General features: G+C 52.8%; 12 protein-coding genes across 12 annotated transcripts; 8 read left to right on the top strand and 4 right to left on the bottom strand.

Moving 5' to 3' along the window:
• The first annotated feature begins 50 nt into the window (after positions 1–50).
• Positions 51–2,774, top strand: B0H65DRAFT_486631 (uncharacterized protein). Its single transcript, XM_062827692.1, has 2 exons — positions 51–368; positions 441–2,774. The coding sequence occupies exon 2, from the start codon at positions 515–517 to the stop codon at positions 2,588–2,590; it is 2,076 nt and encodes a 691-aa protein (XP_062687412.1). The 5' UTR covers positions 51–368; positions 441–514; the 3' UTR covers positions 2,591–2,774.
• A 328-nt stretch (positions 2,775–3,102) lies between these two features.
• Positions 3,103–5,446, top strand: B0H65DRAFT_555330 (uncharacterized protein; the record flags this gene model as incomplete). Its single annotated transcript, XM_062830024.1, has 3 exons — positions 3,103–3,272; positions 3,503–3,575; positions 4,092–5,446. The coding sequence occupies 3 exons, from the start codon at positions 3,103–3,105 to the stop codon at positions 5,142–5,144; spliced, it is 1,296 nt and encodes a 431-aa protein (XP_062687411.1). The 3' UTR covers positions 5,145–5,446.
• A 188-nt stretch (positions 5,447–5,634) lies between these two features.
• On the bottom strand, positions 5,635–7,725 carry B0H65DRAFT_66181 (uncharacterized protein). Its single transcript, XM_062831239.1, has 5 exons — positions 7,644–7,725; positions 7,245–7,543; positions 7,068–7,172; positions 6,564–7,005; positions 5,635–6,466 (listed from the first exon to the last, which is right to left on the bottom strand). Exons 2-5 carry the CDS (start codon positions 7,419–7,421, stop codon positions 5,817–5,819), a joined length of 1,374 nt encoding a protein of 457 aa, XP_062687410.1. The 5' UTR covers positions 7,422–7,543; positions 7,644–7,725; the 3' UTR covers positions 5,635–5,816.
• A 1,260-nt stretch (positions 7,726–8,985) lies between these two features.
• Positions 8,986–10,374, top strand: B0H65DRAFT_66115 (Alpha/Beta hydrolase protein). Its single transcript, XM_062831238.1, has one exon. It carries the CDS (start codon positions 9,083–9,085, stop codon positions 10,298–10,300), a length of 1,218 nt encoding a protein of 405 aa, XP_062687409.1. The 5' UTR covers positions 8,986–9,082; the 3' UTR covers positions 10,301–10,374.
• A 17-nt stretch (positions 10,375–10,391) lies between these two features.
• On the bottom strand, positions 10,392–12,074 carry B0H65DRAFT_453835 (60S ribosomal protein L23). Its single transcript, XM_062826170.1, has 4 exons — positions 11,909–12,074; positions 11,571–11,618; positions 11,148–11,394; positions 10,392–10,977 (listed from the first exon to the last, which is right to left on the bottom strand). Exons 1-4 carry the CDS (start codon positions 11,920–11,922, stop codon positions 10,867–10,869), a joined length of 420 nt encoding a protein of 139 aa, XP_062687408.1. The 5' UTR covers positions 11,923–12,074; the 3' UTR covers positions 10,392–10,866.
• A 204-nt stretch (positions 12,075–12,278) lies between these two features.
• On the bottom strand, positions 12,279–14,817 carry B0H65DRAFT_453831 (uncharacterized protein). The gene is made up of 5 exons (XM_062826169.1): positions 14,225–14,817; positions 13,961–14,153; positions 13,601–13,897; positions 13,306–13,549; positions 12,279–13,240 (listed from the first exon to the last, which is right to left on the bottom strand). Exons 1-5 carry the CDS (start codon positions 14,675–14,677, stop codon positions 12,490–12,492), a joined length of 1,938 nt encoding a protein of 645 aa, XP_062687407.1. The 5' UTR covers positions 14,678–14,817; the 3' UTR covers positions 12,279–12,489.
• Positions 14,818–14,979: 162 nt separating this feature from the next.
• On the top strand, positions 14,980–15,249 carry B0H65DRAFT_555325 (uncharacterized protein; the record flags this gene model as incomplete). Its single annotated transcript, XM_062830023.1, is given in 2 exon segments — positions 14,980–15,070; positions 15,087–15,249. The coding sequence occupies 2 exon segments, from the start codon at positions 14,980–14,982 to the stop codon at positions 15,218–15,220; spliced, it is 225 nt and encodes a 74-aa protein (XP_062687406.1). The 3' UTR covers positions 15,221–15,249.
• Positions 15,250–16,214: 965 nt separating this feature from the next.
• On the top strand, positions 16,215–18,785 carry B0H65DRAFT_555324 (uncharacterized protein; the record flags this gene model as incomplete). The annotated part of the gene is made up of 2 exons (XM_062830022.1): positions 16,215–16,228; positions 17,174–18,785. 2 exons carry the CDS (start codon positions 16,215–16,217, stop codon positions 18,555–18,557), a joined length of 1,398 nt encoding a protein of 465 aa, XP_062687405.1. The 3' UTR covers positions 18,558–18,785.
• Positions 18,786–19,351: 566 nt separating this feature from the next.
• Positions 19,352–20,634, top strand: B0H65DRAFT_66095 (fungal chitosanase). The gene has a single exon (XM_062831237.1). The coding sequence runs from the start codon at positions 19,476–19,478 to the stop codon at positions 20,376–20,378; it is 903 nt and encodes a 300-aa protein (XP_062687404.1). The 5' UTR covers positions 19,352–19,475; the 3' UTR covers positions 20,379–20,634.
• A 241-nt stretch (positions 20,635–20,875) lies between these two features.
• B0H65DRAFT_66092 (uncharacterized protein) lies at positions 20,876–21,339 on the top strand. Its single transcript, XM_062831236.1, has 2 exons — positions 20,876–20,901; positions 21,037–21,339. Exon 2 carries the CDS (start codon positions 21,055–21,057, stop codon positions 21,238–21,240), a length of 186 nt encoding a protein of 61 aa, XP_062687403.1. The 5' UTR covers positions 20,876–20,901; positions 21,037–21,054; the 3' UTR covers positions 21,241–21,339.
• A 388-nt stretch (positions 21,340–21,727) lies between these two features.
• On the top strand, positions 21,728–22,054 carry B0H65DRAFT_545254 (uncharacterized protein; the record flags this gene model as incomplete). Its single annotated transcript, XM_062829362.1, has 1 exon — positions 21,728–22,054. One exon carries the CDS (start codon positions 21,728–21,730, stop codon positions 22,052–22,054), a length of 327 nt encoding a protein of 108 aa, XP_062687402.1.
• Positions 22,055–22,348: 294 nt separating this feature from the next.
• Positions 22,349–24,063, bottom strand: B0H65DRAFT_65606 (uncharacterized protein). The gene is made up of 2 exons (XM_062831235.1): positions 23,629–24,063; positions 22,349–23,566 (listed from the first exon to the last, which is right to left on the bottom strand). Exons 1-2 carry the CDS (start codon positions 23,663–23,665, stop codon positions 22,644–22,646), a joined length of 960 nt encoding a protein of 319 aa, XP_062687401.1. The 5' UTR covers positions 23,666–24,063; the 3' UTR covers positions 22,349–22,643.
• Between the last annotated feature and the right edge of the window lie 96 nt (positions 24,064–24,159).

The following is a 24,159-nucleotide window of genomic DNA, read 5'->3' as shown; positions in this document are numbered from 1 at the left end:
AACCAATCTAGATCGCTTGCTGCTCAACAGATCGACCAATCACGGCGACGGCTTGACCATAAGCCCAAGACAACCACAACCACATTCGGCTATACCGTTCACTAAGTGGTTTCTAGATGTCAGGATGGCCGCCGTTACCACCCAACCCAATGCTCAACGACACCTTGTGATGCTATTCAGCTGTGCCTCTGTTGACCTCTGAATGCACGAAACCAATAATTTCACTAGCGGAGCCGCCATGGACTTCAATAATCAATAGCTTCACACAGCTGAAAGACTGCTTTGGGAGATATCATTCACAATGCCTTCCTCTTTCATGGACAATGACGGCCTTCGGTGGTAAGAGAGATGGTTCATTGAGAAGAATGGTTGGTGACCGCATCCCTATAAGAATCACCACTTACCTTCTCGATTTACCAAAGCTCACTCAGCCTGCACAGAATTTTATCACCATCACCGCACACGCGAACCGCTACATCATCTCTCAACACTGCACCCTTTGAAGCTCTTCAACATGACCACCAGCTCCCGCAATACTGGATATCTGCCCGACAATTTCAACCCCAACGACAAGCCTTACTACTATGGCGGGAAAGGTTGGGATACCAACAAGCTCAGAACCGTCGACCTTACCAAGATCTACCCCGGTTCTCCTGTCTACGACCAACTGGACACCAATTCCTGTGTGGCAAATGCCACCGCTGCCGCTCTTTGGTACGATGGCAAAAAGAGCCCAGGTAGACTGTCCCTGGACCCTTCGCGCCACTTCATATACTACAACACCCGCGCCATCCAAGCTATGGACAAACAAGGCCGCATGAGACAGTGGCCCCAAAGAGTGGAGGACAAGGGCACAAACATACGGGAAGCCATGAGAGCTGTCAGCTACCTGGGCGTTGCCTCGGAAGCCTTTGATCCTTGGAGATACCAGGGTGGAACAGTACTCGGTCGCAATGACAGGCCCGTCGACGCTGCCTACATTGACGCCAAGCGCACCCACGGGTGGCCCATGGAGTATTGCCGGTTGGACCCAGATCACACCGAGGCAACCGAGGGCATGTTCACCGATGCCCAGAAGACAGCTGTTGGCCTGATGACCTTGACTCATCTTAAACAGTGCCTCCATGAGGGCTATCCCGTCATCTTTGGGTTCTACTACTACTGGGCCACCTTTGAGACCGATGCCTCCCCATCCGCAAAGCCAGACAACCCAGAGAACAAGGGATTTGCGACCATCAAGCCACTCAGCAAGCCCCATCAACCCCAACCGAATAACATCGAGGAAGCTCATGCTGTCTTGGCCGTTGCCTGGGATGACGACAAGCAGCGTATTCTTTGCAAGAATTCGTGGGGCAAAGGTGACCATCCTTACTTCTGGATGCCTTATCACTGGGTTAGCGACTTTCAGGCAACTGATGACTTTTGGGTTATCCGTACCATTGATCAAGCTGGGCCCATTCTCGGTTCAGAAGTCGAAGTCATCGGGAAAGAATGGCACATAAGCGACATAGGCAGATCTGGTCAGGACAAGGCCTCAATCACCGCAAACAGTGTCATTGCCACCGCGATCCCTAACCCCAGCACTTTTGATACCTTTTGGATTACGCCTCAGGGACAAGTTGCCTCACGAACATACTACGAGGGTGGGAACGGCTGGGCTCGTACGTACTCTCTGATAGAGGCGAGCGAGGACCGTGCTGCTCTAGGAGCCATTGCTGCCGTTCGCCGTAACGACGAGCAGACCGATATCTTCTGGATCCACTCCAATGGTGCTGTCCATTGTTCATATCATAACTACACTACACTACAAGGATGGAAACGCGATACAATTGCCGGGCCTGGCAGTGCATCTACGAAGGGTGGAATTGCCGCCGTTACTCGAATGAAGGGTCACCAGGAGATGTGGTACATTACTCCTGACGGTGCTGTCAAGGGCTGGTACTACTACGAATCAGACCCAACGGGATGGCACCAATACGAGCTTGCACCTAGCAAAAGCGCACACCCGGAAAGCAACATTACAGCCGCATCGACAGCAGACGGCCGGTGGATGTTTGTTTTCTGGGTCAGCCCCGATGGGGTTCTGACAACGTGGGAATTTAAGTCTGACGACGGACGGTCTTGGATCGCCTCTGCCATGAACGCCTATGGTAATCCCCACACCGCTGCCATCCACACTCGAATTTATGCTGCGAACTTGATAAAGGACACCATTTGGGTGTTCTACATGGATCGAGAGGGCAACGTACATGGGAGATACAGGTTACAGACTAATAGTGTACATCTGCGTGACCAGAAATGGGAGGAAAGAAGGGTGAGCGATCACCCGGGGCGAGTGGATAGCGGTTTGACAGTGGTGGCAGTAAGCGATGATTCTATGGACGTCTTGTGGATAGGCTCCGACAACTCGCTGGTTGTGGGATCTAATAGGGATGGTTCGGGGCGGAGCTGGAGTGAAAAGGTTGTTGCGGGTTCAGGGAGCGTAATGGCCGGGTCCCCGCTTGGAGCCTTTGCTCGTCTCAAGAAGAGTTACTCGGTGGCTTTTCAGGATTACACCGGAAAGATCATACTGGCGGATTATCATGAGTGAAGGAACTTATTGTCCTAGGTAAGCCACGCCATGAAGTTGAGTTGGTTTTGGGGATCCAGTGAGGATACCCGTGAGTGGTGGTGAGCCTTTTCCTCGCAACACCCATTGCAAGAGAGTGGGTGTTGCGAGAACCGCCGGGCCTCACCATAATGCACGGGTAGGTGTCTTCTTTGCTTATCTTAATACATCCAACATCTATCTGCATGCTCTTATCATCTCTTCGCATAAGCACCAAGTTTTGGTATGCATCTTTTGGAATTATTTCCACATCTAACCTGCTTGTGCTAATGCAAAGCATTGTGTAGCAGGGCTTCCCTACTTTTGGTGGCCTTAAGTTAATACCGAGGATGACTGCAAGGACTGTGAAGGCCCGCTTGAAGCAAAGGCGGACTTCCCCCAGCCACCAGTCCTACAAAACTGAACGGGTCCCCATGCCAGAAGCTTGATTTCTTTTTCCTTTGACACCCACGAACTCTAGCTATCCTCCCGAGACACTTCAACTATTCATCATCATGGCGACACTCACAATCTTTGATCTTCCGGAAGAACTTCTAGAAGCTATTCTCGGGGAATGCCGCACTTGGACTCACCCTTCTGTGAAGAACAAAGACGCCGTGCCCATCGACTTTGGCACTTACTCGGATTTCCACTTGCGATTGGATTATGTCAATTATCTTCGAGTGTTGCTAACTTGCCGAACCTTTCTTCGTATCGCGTCACCATTGGCTTACGATTGTGTAAGCTTGATTAGCCCTGCTCTCCCTGCACGGGAAACGTACCCATCATTCCCAGAATATTACATTCTGTTACCCAGAAGGGAAAATGGATCAATCTACTCCTCGCTTTCACAAGAGCACTTTCATATCATCACCAACCTATCAGCACAGGGCATTGAACAGTCGCAAATCACAGTCACGTGTCGATCTCGGCCCAAGATAGCAGAGAGATGCAGAGCACTAAGCATCGACCCGAGAATACCTGTAACGTAAGTTGAATCCTACTGGGAAGAGCGCTTGTTCAGATGAGTGACTAACCATTGACGTCAAAAGTCCGTCCCAGACGGTGGTGGTTTCAAAATTGTACTCTGAGGATACGCTAGCCACGCTCACCAATGTTCGCTCTTTGGATTATACGTTGGCCTCGCCGTCCGGCCTGTTCGATCTGTCCAGTGTCGATTGGAGATCCGATGATTTGGTTCAATGGCAACTGAAATTCTTTCAACATGCTGTTACCTATCACCCACGGGTGAAAAGCTTGAGACTTGCTTTTGTCCGCGAATGGCTCTGCCAACCAGTCTGGAATGATCTGGTTGGATCTATTGTCCAGTTCAAAGAACTGAATGTTATGTGTCTCTCCCACATGCGTTCTCCATTTGGACAACGTGGACTTGATGCCGTACCTGGGAGCTCATTTGCAGATGAGGTGCTGCAGGCAAGTCCACACCCCCGGGTTCGGGCCTTTGTGTCTTCCATTGTCACTACTCCCTACTAACAAGCCACAGAGTCCAAAACACAGGGCACAATTCACAACACTCATCCTGAACGACTACGGGCGATCTTTCCAAACCCTTGAGTCTCTCATCCAATGGCCACGCAAACTTGAGCATTTTGCTTTCACACTGCGGTTTAGTTTTCAGTCATTATTCTTGAATAACGTCCACATAAGCGACATGGATAGTCCTATTACTGGTCCTATCCTTGACAGGTTACATACCATGCTCGAACCTCATCAGACCACGCTGAAGAGCTTGCGAATAGGGCTAGCGTTGACACCATCTGCCTATGCAATGGCGTATACGCCTGGGTTTGGCTTACCTCCCGGGGTCCATTTCGACCTGAACCACAGCGTCATACCAGATTTTCGGGACTATCAATGTCTGCAGCACCTCCACATTGCGTCAATCTTTACCGGCCACGGGGATTTCTGCGGACGGAGGATATTCAGCCAAACCCCCAGCACATTATTCAGCATAACTCCCAGCACATTGGAGGAGCTACATCAAGAAGTAGACCGACTTCTCGCTCCGAGTCTGTATCGCATCACCTTGGATGTCGGCTGCGAGTTCTCTCTGCGACACTGCCCTTGCTTTCCCCGGGACCCAGAGCGCTGGCCAATCTGCAACCGAGCATGTCCCCTCGACAGGGACCTTTATGCATTCCTCATCACTCTCGCCCGACGCGCGAAGAAACAGAGGGCTCCGCTCTGTCAAATCCACGTCAACTACTGCACCAGGCCTTTCGCTCTTCCCATGCCCGCCTCAGATCTACCGGAAGGGTTCAATTGGGAATGGATTCCCCTGTACGCGAGTTTTAATCCGTGGGAATGGTTGGAAAGGGTCAAAAGGAAAATGAAAAAGGCCGGCATCCGGTTCACTTACACTGGTCTGGAACCTGTTTGCGGCGTGCCTCGCACTCACCTTCCGAAGCCCGAGATACCTCTCTATACACCGATGCAGGAATTGGCGCGGCTTCGCAGAGAGTATGAGTTACGGGTATTCGACTATGAGGATGAGATGTGTTCAGAACATGTCTGGACGGTGGTGAAGAGCGGGTGAACAAGTGCTGAATGGTTGGCCATTTCGAAAATGTCAAGGGAGAGAAGATGGCTCGGCGAGGTGATTGTTGTGCATTAGTACGACGAAAGGGTTGAGGATGATCTGTGGGTATGACATAAGGCTACTGAGCGTTCAGTTGGGTGATCACAGAGGCAAGAAAGGAAACGACAACAGAAATATACTCGGAAGAACACGAACCACAAGGAGTTGGATGGATACATGGATGGGCAAGGTCCTGGAAAATAGCATTGATTTGTACTTAGCATAGCGGAAGGTTTTATTTTATATAACCAAGAATGCACGATTTCTTCCTATGTCACCAGGATACAATTTACACTCCGTTCTCCACACAGCGGGATCGAATTGCGGGACGAACAGGCGGCACGTCCCGGTCCCGGCCCCACCGAACGGCGCCGGAGTGGAGCCGAGGAGAGGTCAGCCCCCCTCCCAACACTCACGCTTTCTCAGCTGCATGTCAGCAATAGAAATGCCAGATTAATTTTGCTCCATTATTCATCGATTGATTATCCCTTCCAGGACGTCACACGGAAAATCCACGCAAGCATAGACGCGTCAAAGAACCATGAAAAGCAAATCCATTAATCCATCCGGTCCAACCATCCCGGTCGCACGCCGGCCCATCATTACACCTGCTAACACTGCCCTCTACCTCTACCGCTCATCATCATAAGTAATACTAAACTGCGTAGTCATCTGAATCCCGCCGCCGCCCGCCGGCTGCATCCCCCTCTCCCATGATCTATCTCTATCTCTATCCCTGTCCCTGTTCCCCATCCCCATCCCCATCCTCGAATTTGACCTCGACCTCGTCGCCGACACAGACGACACATGGAAAATGGTATCCTCGCTGTTCGCATCCCCAATTTGCATCATCATCTTATCATCCTCTGTAGAAACCCTGTCCCGTTGATAAACAGTCACGCCGCCCACATCCGTCGACGTCTTTCCCTCCACACCATCAGAAGAAACAGACCCCGACGCTGACGGGCGACGTCCAGAAGCAAAAATGGTGGAGTTGTATTTCCTGTCCATCTCAAAGTCGCCCTGATGCGGTCCGGGACCAACGCCGGCTTCGATGGCGACGTCGTGCTGATGCGGACCTTGCCAGCTTCGCAGCTCGGATTGGGAAGATATCTCCCGGTGGCCAATGTCCCCATCGGGACCGGTGCGTTGCTCGCGCCGGGAGCTGGCGAAGTATTTGGGGAAGAGGTAGGAGAGCGGGAGGCGGCAGACGGGCAGGCAGGCGCAGATGATGGCCATGTTTTGCTCGATGATGGTCCAGATTGAGGAGTCGAGGTCGTCTTTGTGGAGGTGTTAGATAGTTTGCCGGGAGGGAGGGAGGGGAGGGGAGGGGAGGGTGAGGGCTGGGAACTGGAAAAGGAGGGACAAGGGACATACATGTCGTATCAGGCGTCTTAGTCGAAAAAGTCAACGTCTGCATCCTTAGAATACTAGTAATCGTCGTGAAGAAACCAAGAGCGAACACGAGCACCACCGCCACCTTCTGCGTCTTGCGGAGGTGTGACATGAAGATCGGGTACATGGGCAGCGCCAGGATGAGGATGTCGGTGCTGATGCTGAAGCCGGCGTTGGCGTACCAGTTGACCGTGATGTCGACGCAGGTTCCAGGGATGGATTTGTCCCAGGCGCGAGGGACGGGCGTGCATTGCCAGACGGAGGCGCCGAAGGTGGCGATCATGTAGGCGATGATGATGCCCATGAGGATGTAGCATGCTATGCGGAACCACCGCTGGACGAAGATGCGCAGGTAGAGGAGCAGGATGGAGGTTTTGGTTAGGTTGATGGTGATTTTGTAGAAGGCTTGGGCTACGTAGAACAGCTGGGTGTTTGCAGGACTGTGTTAGTGAGAGGGCTTTTGGTGCCAAACTGGGGACTTCATACCTTCAAAGTCATGAGCTTATTCTCCTTCGAGAGGTTGCGGATATGCTGACCGAAGCCATAGGCACATGAGGCCATCATGAGTGCTGATACCACAGTAGCAAAGACCTGTTGATGGTGTCAGACCAAACTAGCCCACCCATCGATCTATTCTCCAGTCCAGAGCTAAGAACAACGAACCCATGATAGCAGAATTGTGTAGTCATCCCATCCCAAACCCTTCCATGACGCTTGCTTGAACCGGGCCCATATCCTCACACCAACCAGAAAGAAAGTAGCAATTAAGAGGACGATCGCCGGAGTTTCGATGGAGTGCGCCCTATTGTCGCCGGGCTTGTTCCCCGGGACCCTGATCATCTTTTGACAGCGCGGCCCGCCGGGCTTGACTCGTGGAGAAAGGCGGCGTGAGGTCTTAGGAAGATTGGCGTGCAGAATGGAGAACACCCATGATATTATTCCTGGCGAGAAGGCGATCAAGACTGTCAAGAGTCAAGACCAGCCAGGTGTGGGTGAGTGGTCCATGACGGTAAATACCTATCCTGATTCCTGATCCAGCATGGAAAAAGAAAGCAACTGTACCATAGTCGAAAGCAGACTTTTTCACTTGCTCCTATATCTCCTACATTGTTAAGAAGTCCAATGGCTGGTAGTGTGGTATCATGTGGTAGATAACTAGGTATGATGTGGCGCGGTTGATGCGGTGTGTAGTGCAAAGTCAAGTTGATGCGCATGTCTTTGAAGCTGCGAGACATTGTCCAGCCATGAAGGGTAGTGAAAGGTCGTGGGGGGGAGAGGCTGACGGACTGTGACTGGCCGTCGGAGGTGTCTTCCTGACAAAAAAAAACAAAGGTCTTGTCGTGGTCGCTTAGAAGAACTCGCTTAGAAGACAGGACATTCCCACAGTGCTTCCCAGAAGAGATTTGATGCTACTCTGGTGCAGCAAATGCCCTGCCTCCTGCGTCGCCGCACTGTCTAGATTACCCGACAAGTAGGTGCGATGGCCGATCCGGTAGGCTAAACCGACAGAGCCGGGGTGGGACGGAACCTTTTCGGGTGGCTTGTCGGCGCGGCCCAAAAGCTTGTGTCATTGTGTGGTTTTGTGTCGATACCTTCACAATCGCATCATCACATGAAAAATGGGCTGAAATGCAGGTACGTAATCTTTGGTAATGTACCTGTGCGGGCAATTCCACGATTATCGTGTTGGCTCCGGATACCCACCCGCCGCACCCGGAGCCACCCACACCAGCTGCAGACATCGACATGTTGGGAAGGTGAAAAAGTACAAATCCCCCCTTCTTCCCTCCTTCTAAAATTGCTCTTCTGCTTCCAAGAAGACAATTGCCGCAGACATGGTCAAAATGGGCTGTTTGAATGGTCGGGTTAATTACGTTTTCATGCCCCGGGAGTTGATGGAATGTTACCTACCCATATAGTCCTTAGTCACCGTTATATCGAAGCCGTCCTATCTTGCCCCTGACCATCTCGATGACCGCGGGTTATGGTATCTCGACCGAACCCTCCCACCCACTCTGCCACAGCCGAGGATTGGCATTCCCTTTTCGTCTGTGCCAATACCCATCACTACCATTTTGTGCGCGGGCGTACGTAAATGGGTGTCATGGCGAACGTGCCCAGCCCTAACATGTAATCTTCCGCAACTGACGCGGCTTGAATCATGAAGATTCTAGCTTTCCCGTCCGAGCCGTCGGTCGGTTGGTGGAACCCGCCATCCCCAAGACTTCTAATTACAATGTAACATCTTGTAGCACAAATCTCGCGATCTTCACCAAAAGACGCGCATCTCCTTCTTTGGTCGGCCATACCGCTCCTTGGGTGAGTGTGAAGAAAGGCCCGGGGCCGAATATCCGATTGCGACCTTATATACAGCCCGGATCCAATGTAGAGTGATGGTCCCCCAAGCCATAGGAGATCTTCAGCTGGCTCGGCTTGCTATCACATCATAGCCGCTGCACCCACCATCACACACAGACGACCCAGACGCCGCAACCATCAATATGAAACTCCTTACCTTTCTTTTTGCCGGCGTTGCTCTGCCGCTCATCTCAGCCGCCCCCGCGTCGACGGCCATCGTCGAGGACACCTCAGCCCTCGCTGCCCCCGCTGCTGATGCCTCTGCCGCCGATGACTCGGCGGCCGCCACCCTCGCCCTCAGCAGAAGCAAAGACATCTACCCAGCCAAGCGTCCGCAAAACGTCAACGGCTTCAACTACACCTACCCCTCGACGCTATGGCTCTACAACCTGACCTCGACCGCCGTCAAGGGGGGCTCGCAGCAGGAGGTTCTCGAGATGGCCTTCATGGACCTCCTCCCGCCCAACTACAACCCTCGTAGCGGCGGCGGCAGCAAAGAACCACAGACCGTCCTCCTCCTGCACGGCAAGAACTTTTGCGGTCCCACCTGGTACGCGGCCGCGACGCCTTTGCAAAAGGCCGGGTACCGCGTCATCCTGCCCGAGCAGCTGGGCTTCTGCAAGTCGACCAAGCCGACGCAGTACAGCTTTAACCTGACGTCCTTGGCGACCAACACGCGCAACCTGCTCAAGGCGCTGGGTGTCACCAAGCCGCCTATCGTCGTCGGGCACTCCCTCGGCGGCATGCTCGCGTCGCGCTATGCGCTGACGTACCCGGAGTTTACCAAGTCGTTGATGCTGGTCAGTCCGATCGGCTTGGAGGACTGGAAGCAGCTGGGCGTGCCTGATCGCTCGTTTGATCTGTTGACGGGGGATGAGGAGGCGACGACGTATGCTTCGCTGAGGGGATACGAGCAGGCGACGTACTACCCGGGCGCCGAGTGGACGGAGGACTTTGACAAGTGGGTGGTGATGCTGACCAAGGTGTATGAGGGCGACCAGAAGGAGAAGTTCTGGGCGGATCAGGCTCATGTGGTTGAGATGGTGCTGGGGCAGCCGACCATTCACGACTACAAGAAGATCAAGCCCAAGACGTTGTTGGTGATTGGCGAGAAGGATAACACTGCTATTGGCAAGGTGTGGTCGCCCCCCGATGTACAGGCGAAGCTCGGTAACTATGCTGTGTTGGGACGCCAGGCGCAGGCGGCGATTCCTGACGCTACCCTTGTGTCGTTCCCGTATCTTGGACACGCTCCTCAGATTCAGGAGCCGGAGATGTTCAACCGCCTGCTGTCGAGCTGGGTGAACTATGGCGGCCGCACCCTGGAGTGGCTCGAGCTGAATGCCACCATCATTAGGTAGAGCATGGAGTCCTATGAGAGTAGGGTCAGTAGCATTTAGATTGTATATATCCAAGTCATCAACATAGACACAATGTAGTAGTAATGGTAATGGCTTGGGAATGGCAACCTTCGTGTTATTTGCTCGGGGAGAAGCCCCCATCGACTTCTCAGGATATCTGGAGTGAAGAACGTACATGGCCATCCGACACAGTCCATCGCGGGTCATTGCCCTGCATCCGGTACCGTGGATTCCCGCCCTTGCTTGTTATGCATGAAAGGAAAACATAGACATCGGCTTGCAGAGGCACCCTTGTGATGATGATCCCGAGCCGCGCGCGGTCAAGGGGTTCGAAGAACTGGGTGTGAATTGACCTGTATATCATGCATATGGTATGACTCCCGAGCACGCCGCAACCGAAATGCAAATGCCTGCCAATCCAGCCGGGCCGGTTAAGGCCTTCATCCTCTACATCTTCCTTTCATCTATGGGGAAGACGAGATTCCGGATGACATTGTTCGTTCCTCGAAAAAAAGACCCGCGCAGCCCATAAAAGATCCATTCCATTTGTTCCTGGACAACCCCATTTACATGACGACACCGGAGTTGGAGGCAATACGGGGCCAAAGCTCAGCAGCCTCCTTACCGACGGGGCCGGTAATGGCGGAACCCTTCATCTCACCCTTGGGGTTGACGATCTAGAAAAAGCAGTGGTCAGCATTGTCCGATTGTAAATGTGCTCCCAACGGCCTGGCATTGTGGTTCTGCATCCGTGCCATTCTCCCCAGCAATTGTCCTCCCTGGTCCTCCCAATACAGAACCCAAAAGCCCAGGCTGTTGTGGAAAAGTGGTATCGGTGGGCACTTACGACACCGGCGTTGTCCTCGAAGTAGAGGAAGACACCGTCGAAGCGCTTCCAGGGCTTGGACTGGCGGACGATGACGGCGGGGTGGACCTTCTTGCGGAGCTCAGGCTTGCCCTTCTTGACGGTGGCCATGACCATGTCGCCGACACCACCAGCGGGGAGGCGGTTGAGACGAGCACCGATACCCTTGACGGAGATGATGTAAAGGTTACGGGCACCGGAGTTGTCCGCGCAGTTCATGATGGCACCGCTGTAAGAGTCGCCATGTTAGCCATTCATTCCTGTCTTGGTCGTGTTGTTCGTGCGTTTCGTGATTTGTGGGTGTACGGTGTGCCGATTCGTGATGTTCATCGCGCTCGAGCTCGCTTGGGAAATGGTGATTCGCGTTTCGTGCTGGACGGGACGGGAATGGGAATCGTAACGTACACTGGGAGACCCAGGGTCATCTTGAGCTTGCCACCGGGGGCACCACGACTGTAGACATGCTGTTAGCTCACTGATCTCGCTGCCGGTTCCGAATTTCGTCGCTGTCTTCTGGCTGCTTGCTGGCGGTCCCTATCTGCTGTCCATGGTGTCCAAAACCTCCAAAATTTGTCCAAATGACTCCCGGGTCAATCGGGCAGCATCCTCCTCTTTCGCACAATTTCGTCGCTCTGATTCCCTCCTCTTGCGACCACCTCAGTTTGTCGGGCAGAACCTCGGCTTGACGGGCAGCAAAACAGCCAGAAAACAGGTCGGATTTGATCGCTGACGTGGTTACTCACGATTGCTTGGCCATTGCGTCGGTCTGGTTGCTGAAATGGCGACTGGTGATGGGGGAGTCGAAATTTCGGAGGGGAAATTCAGCAAGGCCAAAATTGAACGACAGCCGCGATATTTTTTTTGGGCCTTGGGTTGGTGTGGACCGCAAACCCTACCGTCCTTTGTGACGGTCACGTGCCGTGGCCAAGCCTGTCAAGCCAGACGAACAACCTCAAGTCTTGGCACAAAATAGTGGAGCACCGCTTTTTTCGTGCAGCCCAGACCAGTTTGAACTTGACAATTCCCTTTGCGCTGTTCAATCGCCAGCCGGGAAAACCACTTCAGCAGCTCACAAACGGTCGCATTGACAGCTACAACGATCAGGACGGCAAGCGGAAAGAATTCGGCAGTCAATAAGCTCATGAAAAGGACATAACAAGCTCTACATGATGGTATCATACAGCAAAACTGTGCGCCAGCCAGGTCTGAAATCGCCAAGTCACGCACCAATCAATGTCAACTGCCCGCCATGACGTCCGGCGATAACCACGCCAAGACACTCCCAACAGCCGTAGAGGTACCACGAACACTACGATGTCAATCCTCACTCGACATCATTCGGGTTGCCCAGCACGCGCAAGTCGCCCTCAACATACTTCAGCGGCCTGTACACCGGATCCCACATCTGCTCTCTGATCCATTCATCAAGGTCCTCCTCCTTGGTCGGCACATCCTTCTCCTCAACCACACCCTCCTCCATGGCCGCCAAGATGACTCTTCGAGCAACGCGCACGCTCACATCGCGCACGACATCGACACCAGGAAGCAGCGGCGCCGTATCATCCTTCAACGCCGGGCCCATCTCAGCCACGCCCTTCGATGCCGCCATCAACATCTTGTCTGTCACACGGTTGGCCCGCGCCAGCACGGAGCCGAGGCCGATACCCGGGAACACAACACTGTTGTTGCACTCTGCCACCTCGATCTCGATCTCCTTGCCATCCTTACCCCAGGGGCCCTTGACCGGGTCGAACGGACTACCTGTGGCAACGAGAGCCTTGCCGTCTGTCCAGTTCAGGAGGTCTTCGGGCACGGCCTCGTGAAGCTTAGTTGGATTCGACAAGGGCAGGATGATGGGGCGCTCGACGTGCTTTGCCATCTCACGAACGACCTCCTCCGTGAATGACTTTGGTTTTGTGGATGTGCCGATTAGAACGTGCGGCTTGACCTCCTTGATCACACCTAGGAGATCGGTCTTCTTGTTGGCCCAGTCGTCGTGCGACTTGGCATACTTCTTCTGAACATCCGACAGTGAGTCTGACTTGGTTGTGAGTAGTCCAGGTTTGTCAATGAGCCTGCGTAGTGTCAGTGTTTTGTTGCGTGAAGAGACCTGCTGTAGGTGCGGAGTGTATGGACATACCATATCTGCTTGCCAGCCTCCTCAGGGCTGATGTCCGCATCTGCGGCAATAGCATCGCGAACATGGTCCGCGATACCAACACCTGCCGTGCCAGCACCGAAGACTACCATCCGGATGTCGCTCAACTTCTGCTTCGAAATGTGTAAACCTGCCATGATGGCGGCCAGAGTCACGCACCCTGTTCCTTGCACATCATCGTTAAAGCAAGGAATCTTGGGTCGATATCTCTCCAGAAGTCGACGTGCTAGTCGTTATGTCAGTAACCATGCGGGTGAGCCGGACTTATCCAACGTACCATTATCTAGGCCAAAGTCTTCAAAGTGGATGTACGCTCTGGGATAGAGTTCACGCGCAGCCTTAACAAAGGTCTCGACAAACTCGTCATACTTTTCACCTCGAACACGCTTTTGCCGGAGGCCAAGGTAAAGATCGTCCTTCAAGAGCTCCTCATTGTCGGTGCCGCAGTCCAAGACCACCGGCAGCACACGGTTTGGGTGGATGCCACCGCAAATGGTCATCAGTACCAACTTGGCGATGGAGATGAGGATGCCGCCACATCCTTGGTCACCGATGCCCAGGATCTCCTCGCCGTCTGCATCGTGTTAGCCATCTTCTGAACCTTAGGGGCTGTTTTCGTCAGATAATCCCTTCTTACCGGTGACCACGATGTAGTCGATATCCTCAGGCTTTCCCCATTGCGCCAAATCACGCTTTACGGAGTCCATATCATTGATGTTCAGAAACACACCCTCAGGTCTTCTGAAAAGTCTTGAATAGTTCTGAATGGCTTCTCCCTCTGTCGGTGTGTACACTACACTAAACATCTCCTCAAGATGATCATGCAAAAGCTGAACAACCACACAAGTCAGAACCGCAAACCCCATAATATCACTTGTTACAACACAAAAAAGCATCTTACCCTGTAAAACAACACCTCGTTCTGCTCCTTCATCGACGTCATAAACGTATTCTTGGCCAAATCATTGGGTTGACTGCAATACTGCTGATATGCCCTTTGGACCTGCTGTTCCAGGGTCTGGATGCGTTGCGGTAGCAAGCCATGAAGAGCAAAGTCGCGACGCTCTTCTTTGGTGAAGGCGGAACCCTTGTTGAAGTAAGGGTGGTTGAGCAGCACGGTGCCTTTGAGAGCGCATTCTAACGGGCCGCTGGTACTTAGGGGGAGATGGGAGAATTTGGACTCCTTTTGGTGTTGTTCATCTTCGGAGTTCTTGGAGTGAGACATATTGCGAGCTTGATGAGCTTGGCGTTGTGACACTGCAGTGCAGCCACGAGCATAGCTTGAATGGATGGGAAAACGGGTGACCAAAGCACGCTTTGGGATGCGTGAAATCAAAGATTGTGCGTTGAACATTGACAAAAGCTTATGTTCCCAGAGATACTTCCTCCATTATGTCGGTCTAATAACCGTCGCTGCTCAAGTGAACAAACACCTTCACGATGTGTGTTCAGGAACGATTTCCTGATCTTGAGCTATGACGTAGTTGACACCCATCACCGTGAACGGCAAGTGGGGTGGAGTTCACGGTGAGACGGTGAGCTTAGCAAACCGCAACTGCCGTTCACAAGCGTGCACAAGAGATGTACAGATCACCTCACATAAATAACATCAAGATTTATGCATTTCACAACAACGTTCAAAGGCAGGATATCAAAATGTTGGACATCTTGGAGCCTCGAAGTTGTGAACACCCATTTCCTCCCCTCCGAAGAAGAGAAGAGACGGCCAACGACGCGGACTATGATGGTTCATATGGTAAAAGATTACTCTTGCAACATTTCAAGGAACAGAGCAAAAGGACAAGTCCCTCGCCCTGTTCCCCCCATCTCCAACCCCTTCCGAGTTGCAACACAAGACGTGCCACAGAAGAGAAGGTCTCCCGAAGGAGCCCCATGAGAGCAGCCAGATGGCCAGAGCAGTTGGAGAATGGTTGTTGCGATTTGCTTTGAGAAAGCAGCCCGGAGGAAAGGAAATGATCACCTACCGTCTTTTCCGCGTGATAAAGTGCAATTACACATGCGGATTTGCGTCGCCGCATATATCAGTTCAGTACTCCGTCATGGAGATTGGCTCAATCATGGATGCGATGAAAGCTCCCGTCGCTTCTCATGGTGTTGCCGCCATCACATTTGTTTTGGAAGAAACAAAACGCAGTCGCAGATGCATTGGAAATTTTTGAAGCAATCTGATTTTCGGGCACGCACAACCGCTTCGGCAGAAGCTGTGGGTCTTCCGGCAGCTGTCATACAGCCGTCAGCGGGCTGGTCCTGCCCTGTGCACATGCCAAGAATTGAAGTGGAACGCTCCATCAACTTCACATCGTCAACTTCACATTTCAGTTGACAACACTCCAAGGAACGGTTCCCCAAGTCCAATTGTCTCTCGTCTACACTCATACCGAAACAGGTTCTCCAAACATATCGTATGCCTATTGCTCCGCGGTCACAGCCGTGCAGAGTCGATCATGCACCCTCACTGGATTCCCTACCGCCTTTCCCCAATCGAAGCTTTCGATCAACTTCCCGATATCTGTGTTGCGATCGGCTCTGATGAGGTCTTCTGTAAAGGGGACGGTTAGCACTTACTACCCGTTCACTAACTCCATACTCCCATGTTCTCTTACCTTCTCTTGGGCAATACCACCAATCCTCTCCGCGATATGCATCCTCAGTCATCCCACGTAACAGTGTTGTCTTGTTCGTCATTGGTTCAGCATAATGGGCATGCTTGGCCCACGATGCGTAAACTTTGGGCCTGTCGGTCTTTTCATTCATATTAAAGTCCCTTCAGTTGTGAGAAGCCAGCTTTGCCATGCGCTGACAGTAGCAGACGGGTCGGGCTCCACGATGAATATCCATTCTCCCCATATGTTGTCTTGCTCCATACCACGATGACATATTCCCAGTCGCTATGTCCATCGTCAGCAACCTACCATCGCGATAGCACGCTGGTGATTGATCAACTTGCTACGCATGTCCAAAAATCCCCTCCGGGGAGAACCCATCCTTCTCATAAAAGAGGTTATACGCCACTTGGACTTCCTTGCTGTCACACTCCTTAAAGGAAAAGTATACCAGGAAAGAAGGTTTCTATTCCCGATTTGATGTGTACCAATCTCCCTGACATTCTGGATTCATCGAGCCGTATTTTGAGGGAGAAGATACACGTATCCTGATGAAGGGATATATTTTTCTTCCGATGATGCAATTCTAATTTCTGCAAGGGCATGATGCCGGTCTTGAGGGCCTTGGTTGCATATCTTATGCCCGCTCATGAAGCCGGTGCTCTAAGCCTCCGACGATTTCACAACAGTGCAGCATTCCCAAGGCTCCATATTGTTCTTCCGTTGTGACCGGAAATGATAACCGCTCAATTTCAGCACCATGAAACGACAAAGGTTACTGAAATGGAGGTCATCGAGATCGAATCTTCCCAGTTAACGCGGTCGTGAAGAATTTCAAGGCAAGTACACTGGATGCGCTGGGCATTGTAGCACCAACTTGGTAACCGCGATGGAGCATGACATAATCGTCAAAACAGCACCTCCATTCGCAAAATCGTGAAGACTTCGTGGTTCATACTTGCGCCTACTGCAAACAATTGCGATAAACCTGCGCATCTTGAGTTGTTTCACCATCCTGGATGTTGCTGAGACGATGCAGGTCCTGACCATTTTCCTGCCCCTTTTCCTGCTGAACTTCATCTTTACCTGGGCTCAAAGTGACAATGGCACATGCTGTCTGGCCACGAGCTGGATAACGGAATCATTGTTTACTGCTTGTGGTGTTCTAGAGACAACTACGGTAAGATCCCAAAGGCGCACCGGATCAAAAGTACGTTACTTACTAGGCCGCGAACACAGGTCTACGAAGAAGCGCCATGCCCACTCACGACAAGTATCGTACTTCCCGACGCCGTCTTGACAGGAGTGACGATACAGCCGGCTAGTTCGCCAACTTCATGTTGCGTTTTGCCTACACCATCGGCTTCCCTTGAACTGATCGCCTTCGAACCGAATGCCACCGATGTAGACTCGATCTACTTCTACACGAGTAACAACGCTACATCCCCATATTACGTTGGTACGCTGGTAGACGGCTTCCGTTGTCTCCTTGATTTGTCACCAGAGGCCTTAGCGGCCGGCCGTCTTGCTGCGTATCTCTCCAATGGGGAGTCCATCATCTTCGACGAAACTGGCATGCACTACTATGGAGCAGGTTGTAACACGACAACTTCCGTCACCATTTCCGATTTCTTGACCCAACTCGCAGGATTGCCAGACGCACCACCGCCAGCCGAAGCTGACCACAGAGGCAGAAGAGTCAGAAGAAGAGACCTTCCCGAGACCAACTTCACAGTCGCAGTCCAGGTAGCAGCTGCCATCGACCTCTTCCTCCACGACCCCCAAGTAGCCTTCGGTGACTCGCCCTGCACGTTCGTCGACATCCAGAACATCACAGAATGGGACATACACTCTTGGACCTGCCAATATCCCGGCGCCAACAGTAGCGAGAAAAGCTGCGAAGAGAAGTTCCACTCCTGGTTCAAGCCCGACTCGCCTTCTCCCTCGGGAACCGGCCTCGACCAGACCGGAAATGCTCTCTTCAACTTCGTCCCCCGTCTCATCAACCGTGTTGGAAACAACCTTGCGGATCTGTTTCCTGGTATTAGCGAGCCGCTTCAACACGGCCTAAACTGGCTCAACAATGCCCACAACGCCGTGCTGCACGCTGCTGATGTCGGTGGTGGTGAACTTTGCGAGATCCTTCATGCACTCGACGAGTACGATCTGATCCTGTCAGACCCAGGATTGCCAAGCTTGCACACAATCGGGAACTACCACTCCCCTCCGCTCCCAACAATCACCGAGGTGTTCGAGTCGCATACCAAGAGGATCACAAAGGAACCGCCGAGGCAGGTGATGCCGACAGAGACGAGCTTCTCGAACGTGACTGAGACTTCGTTCTCTGAGATTCCGGATATTCCTGATCTGGCATCCACATCGATATCGGTGGCAGAGGACTTGGTCGAGGCTGCCATTACTCCTTTCACCTCGTTGGGATCTTTGCTTGATGCCCCGCCGGAGGCGAGTGATGAGGAGGCCGAGAGGTTGCCGACTGTCACTGTGACGGCTATTGTTACGGAGATTGTGACATGGTTTGGGTTGGCTTCGTCGGCGGCGGAAGACAGCTTCACTCCAGATATGTTTAGTAGGGATTTAGTTGCACATTGAGTGGTTGCTTTCGTCTGTGTTGACGATGTGGAAATCTCGGAGAAGCTGTCTGAAATCATCGGATTTTGGAATGCATTTATTTCCGAAAGGTATTTAATGGTAATGAACTCATCGTGCCCCATGAAGGTGATGGTCGTATGTTAGATAATTATATCATCTTCCGTGATCGAAGAACATAATTTGACTGCTCAAACGCTTTTCATCCTCATTTTCTTCCCTCGTTGAAAGATTGTCGGCGCGTGGAGTTGGGGCGCGGGACGAGGAGACGAGACGAGAAAGCGGAGTGGGGCCAAAGAAGTTTTGATTCGGTATCGTGCTAGACAGAGCCACTAGCTGAACTAGGTCGATAAGCGCCCCTCTATCTGTTAGTGAGGGTCGTACTCCTGATAATGCAGTTTCTGGACACAAACAACACCAATCCAAACCTCATCGCCGTCGGGTCGCACCCAACGTTCAGCTTGCCCCAACAACCATCGTCAGCAACGAGTTGCATTACGGCTTAGCCAGCCCGATGCAGGTTGATATAATTGACAATGGTAGCTCACTCGGCTCAGTAATTGTGGCGCAACGCGACTCCTCACAATCCTGCCAACACATTTCTCCTTGTCACTTCACCTCTGTTCTATCATCATCGTTTGAACGTCCAAATCTCAGAAGTTCTGGGCTCTGAGATCTCACCGGCTCCAATTGCCAAGCCAAGGGACAAGTGCCACCCCTTTCTGTGTACGATCGACATTGCATGTGAACCCTTGGATCATCCCCGGATTCGTGAGAACCTCGACGGTTCGGTTCGGCCTCCATAAGTTGACCCACCGCCCCGGATTCCCATAACTTAGACTGCGCATTGACGACAGTTCCGTCCCTATACATCATCAATCATCTCCGTTTACTCATTACCATTAATTGCCTGATACTACCATGTTACCTGCAATCTTCCTAGCCCTCGCTCTCGCCTCCTTATCCTTATCCTCCGCCCGCGACGTCCCCCTCAACCTACAAAACCTCTACACCAAACTACTCAAACAGAAATCATGCAAGCACCCTTTAGCCTCGGGCTTCTACAGCACCGAAGACGGCCCCAACACCTTCTCCTACTGCGCCGACCACCTATCCGACTTCCAGATCCTCTACATCCGCGGCCGCGGCAAAGGGCGGCTAGCCAACATGGACGTGGACTGCGACGGCGTTCAGGGCGGCGCGGGAGATGACGGAAGATGTTCCATCGGTGCAAGCCCGGATTACCAGGGGACTACGGCTTTCCAAGAGACCGTGGCGTCGTATAACGTTTCGGGCGGCGTGGAGGATCTGAATACCTATGTTCATCCGTACGTGGTATTTGGGAATGAAGCTGATAACATGGAAACGAAGGAGTGGAATGTTTTCGATCCGGGGGCGCACGGGGTTGAGCCGTTGAGCGTGATGGCTGTGGTGTGCGGCGATGGCGGCAGCAAGTTGGTTTATGGGGTGTGGGGCGATACGAATGGGGATGATGGGGAGAAGGCGATGGTTGGGGAAGCGAGTCTCGCGCTGGCAACGGCTTGTGGAGGGAAGAGGATGTCAGGGAGTAATGGGATTGATGAGGAGGATGTGCTGTATTTGGCGTTTACGGGGACGGAGGCGGTGCCGGGAGCGAAGGGGGCGAAGTGGGACGCGGGAAGCTACGAGGAGTTCGAGAGGAGTATTGAGGGGTTGGGGGATCAGTTGATTCAGAGGATTGCGGCGGATGGGAAGGCGTCGGGGACGGTGAGGGTGTCGTGGGGATTGATGATTTGGATGTTTGCGGCTTTGGTGGGTGGTCACTTGGGCGCTTACTGGATTTAGGGAGGCATGTGCTTTGGATCTTGCGCGGGCGTGGTGTTTGGAATCGATGGGGCTTGGATGGGACTTGGATCTGGCGTAATTTTGGAAGAGGTATTGGACTTGCTGAATGAAAGTTATTTCATTGTGCCCGCTGCGGTCTTTCAGAGGCGATGCCGGAGACCACGGACTTGATCCCAATAACCCTTATCCAGCTGCACAACAAGGTGTCACTCGACGGAATGTTCTTTGCATGGAATCAGAAGCTTCTTATCACTCCCAAGTGCGATATTTATGACCAGTTTATGGCCCGGCCTTGGATTGCCCTACCTGCAGAGAAAAGAACAAATTTATTTCGCCGTGCTTCCCACACAGCCCGCTCTTCCTTTTCTCGTTGTGGCACACCATTATTCAACATCTTCCATCAAAGTGTCATCGTCATTGGTACCGCCAAAACGAAGAAGCGATGAATATCATCAGCATCATCGTCGGGGGCCTTGCGGGCTCCGCGCTGGCCCTTGAATACGCAGACCTCGCTCCCTGCGGTGTAAGTAGCTCTCCATTGTTTCCAAATCATCGTCGTTTGTCGTCGTCGTCACCACGATTGTTACCACCACCCCTTTCCATCACCACAAAACTTCGCCTTTTTCTTTGACTTCGCTAACCGGACACAAAACCATAGCAAACATGCATCAGGAACATGTTTAACCAGGCATACACCATGAACTGCCCCCCGTATCCCAACGGCCGACCCAACCTTGAGTGTCTCTGTAACGACGTCAACTTCTTTAACGGCATCGGTGACTGTGCTTTCAGGGCCTGCTATACTCAGGACGCCGAGAACACTTTGGGCCTCGCTGTGATTTATTGCACGGATCGTAGGTAGTTCATCTTCTTTTCCTAACCCCTTCCTTCCCATCTTCCCTTCCTTCCCATCTTCCCTTCCTTCCCATCTTCCCTTCCTTCCCATCTTCCCTTCCTTCCCATCTTCCCTTCCTTCCCATCTTCCCTTCCTTCCCATCTTCCCTTCCTTCCCATCTTCCCTTCCTTCCCATCTTCCCTTCCTTCCCATCTTCCCTTCCTTCCCATCTTCCCTTCCTTCCCATCTTCCCTTCCTTCCCATCTTCCCTTCCTTCCCATCTTCCCTTCCTTCCCATCTTCCCATCTTCCCATCTTCCATCACTTGTCCCCCACTCTCAATCATCCATCTCCATCCTCCATCCCATCCTCACCATACTCGCCATGACCATCATCCACATCAACTCGACTAACCTCTCCCTCCCCCCAAACCCAAACCAGCAAAGTAAAAATCCCCCAACTACCCCTGCCCGAGCCCGAGCCCGCTCCGGCAACCTGGCGCCTCACCTGCGACCATGATCGCCCCTGCTCCCGGAGTCAATTCCAACACCGGCTCTGGTCCCTCCGTGGAGAACGACTCCTCGAATCCCTCTGGCTCCAACACCCAAGGCTCTGGATCCGGCGGCTCGACGAATTCGAACCCGACGAACTCGAACTCTAACTCTAACTCCGATGACACCACCCCACATCCAACAATAACTCCAACGGCAACAACGGCAACAACGGCAACAAACGGTAATTCCCGCATAGACGCCCTCACGGTAACACCTTCGTCGCCACCGTCACCGTTACCCCTGCTGCTGCTGATGGTGTTGTATCATCTAACGTGGGAGGAGGATTGAGGACGACTACTGCTTATGTTTCTCCTACTGGTTGGGTGATACTGCTACTGTAGCTAGCAAGATAAACAAGGTGGATAATGGAAATGCTACGTCCACGTCTGCTAGTTCGGGAGCGGCGGAGGCGAACAACACCGGGGCTCAGGAGACGGGGAAGGGGGCACACGATGAATGGAGGAATTTGGATGTCATAACGCGAATTTCCAGATCTACCTAGTTTGGTCCGACAATATGTTAGGATCTAAGATGGTTTCGTCATCAAACCAAAGAGAGATAGGACGGAACAAAACCGCTTGCTCGAGAAACTTGGATTCTTCTTTTTGCAGTGATCGTCTTCCTAGCTAGCCCCGATCCCCAATCCCTGGGCACTAGACTACTGTGAGCAGCGAAACAACCATTCCGCAGCTCTGGTTCCTCTAAGCAACTAACTAACAACCGGAGCTGGGAAAATGCCCAACATGGAATCTCGCCCATTGTTTGACCGCTGCACAGCACCCGGAAGCATCGTCAATGTTGCTCAGGTACCAAGCAATTATGAATGACTACCTTACCCGGCGCTGTTCCCAACGTTGCAAACGCCTGCCTGATCAGACTAAGCATCCTGGGTATCACCAGCGGAAGCGTCAGTTGCGCCTCCGGTATTGCCGGTATTGCCTGTACTTCCGTTGGCGTTGCCAGTACTTCCCGTGCTTCCGCCACTGCTAGCGTTGCCCGCGTTGCCATTGGCGTTGCCGCTGCCATTGGCGTTGCCGTTGTCGTTACCCTTATTTCCAGAGTTGCTGTTGCCCTTGCCCTTGCCAGCGTCGCCAGCGTCGCCAGCGGTGCCAGCGGCATTTCCAGCGTTGCCAGCAGCGTTACCAGCAGCGTTACCAGCAGCGTTACCAGCATTGCCAGCGTTGCCAGTCTTGCCTTTCTTGCCAGTCTTGCCGGCGTTAGCCCCATTACCGGCGTTGGCATTGGCGTTGGGGTTGGCGTTGGCGGTGCCGTTGTTGCCAGCATTTCCAGCATCACAGCCCTTATTCTTGTGGCCGTGACCCTTCCCCTTGTTCCCATGAGTCGCGGTGCCATTCCCGGCTTGGTTATTGACAGCGTTGATGTTGCCTACGGGGCTGGTGCTGTTGCCCGCATTTCCAGCATTACAGCCCTTATTCTTGTGGCCGTGACCTTTCCCATTATGACCGTGAGTCGCGGTGCCATTCCCGGGTTGGTTATCGACAGCGTTGACGTTGCCTACGGTACCGGTGCCGTTGCCCGCAGCAGTAGTTCCAAAGCCACAGCCCTGCTTGCCAGCTTGGAACTGAGCGCCCAAGCCAGAACAGACGCCGATGGTGTCACTACCGCGGGGAAGGGTTGCACAGCATTGTGATCCGCAGTCGGCTTCGCTGAGGCACTGTCCCCCGATGAACTGAAGACCTTGGCCGTTTCCGACGTTCTTTGCACCTGCCGGGTCGGGGATATTTCCTCGTGCTTGGAGAATCCAGCCGCCGGGAAGGGCTTGTACGGATGCGATGGTCACTGTAGCGGTGTTCTGTCAGCTCGAAGCTCATCCAAGAACGGAATTTCGTGGGAGCACTTACCAGCAAGCGTGCCGAGAATGGCAGTGAACTGAACCATTGTGTCTGGTGGTTCGAAGAAAAAGCCACTGGTGTGGGTTATAGAAAGCAATGCTGACCAGCAGGATTGAAAACACTTGTGGCTCAAAGAAGTTCCAAACGCTGGAACAGTGGGAACGAAAGAAAGAGACCAGATCCTGCTGGAGATTTTGCTGTTGCTATGTCAAGGACCAAGAAAATCACCAGGAGAAAGGGGAAACCAGTCTCTTATACCAGAAATCATCTTGGATCTTGACAGCAACGTATCGAACACAAGAAACAAGGGAGACCGCAAACTCGAAAACAGCAGGGATCACAAGGCTGAGAGCATGGAGGATGGAGGAGATCCGAGATCTAGAGCTCTATGGATCTCAGGCGCGGCCCCTGCTACACTAGAGGCCGGCGGTACCGGTGTTGTCTCGCCCATGTTGATCTTTAATGCAACGCACTTGAACACGAAGGTGTTGTCGAGTTGGACCTCTCCGATCTTCGCGGGGTAGTTTCCCCTGTCTGGCC

This window comes from Neurospora tetraspora (genome assembly GCF_033439725.1).
Source record: "Neurospora tetraspora strain CBS 560.94 chromosome Unknown B0H65scaffold_1, whole genome shotgun sequence".
Classification (NCBI taxonomy): domain Eukaryota; kingdom Fungi; phylum Ascomycota; class Sordariomycetes; order Sordariales; family Sordariaceae; genus Neurospora; species Neurospora tetraspora.
This window is presented reverse-complemented; position numbering and strand designations above follow the sequence as displayed.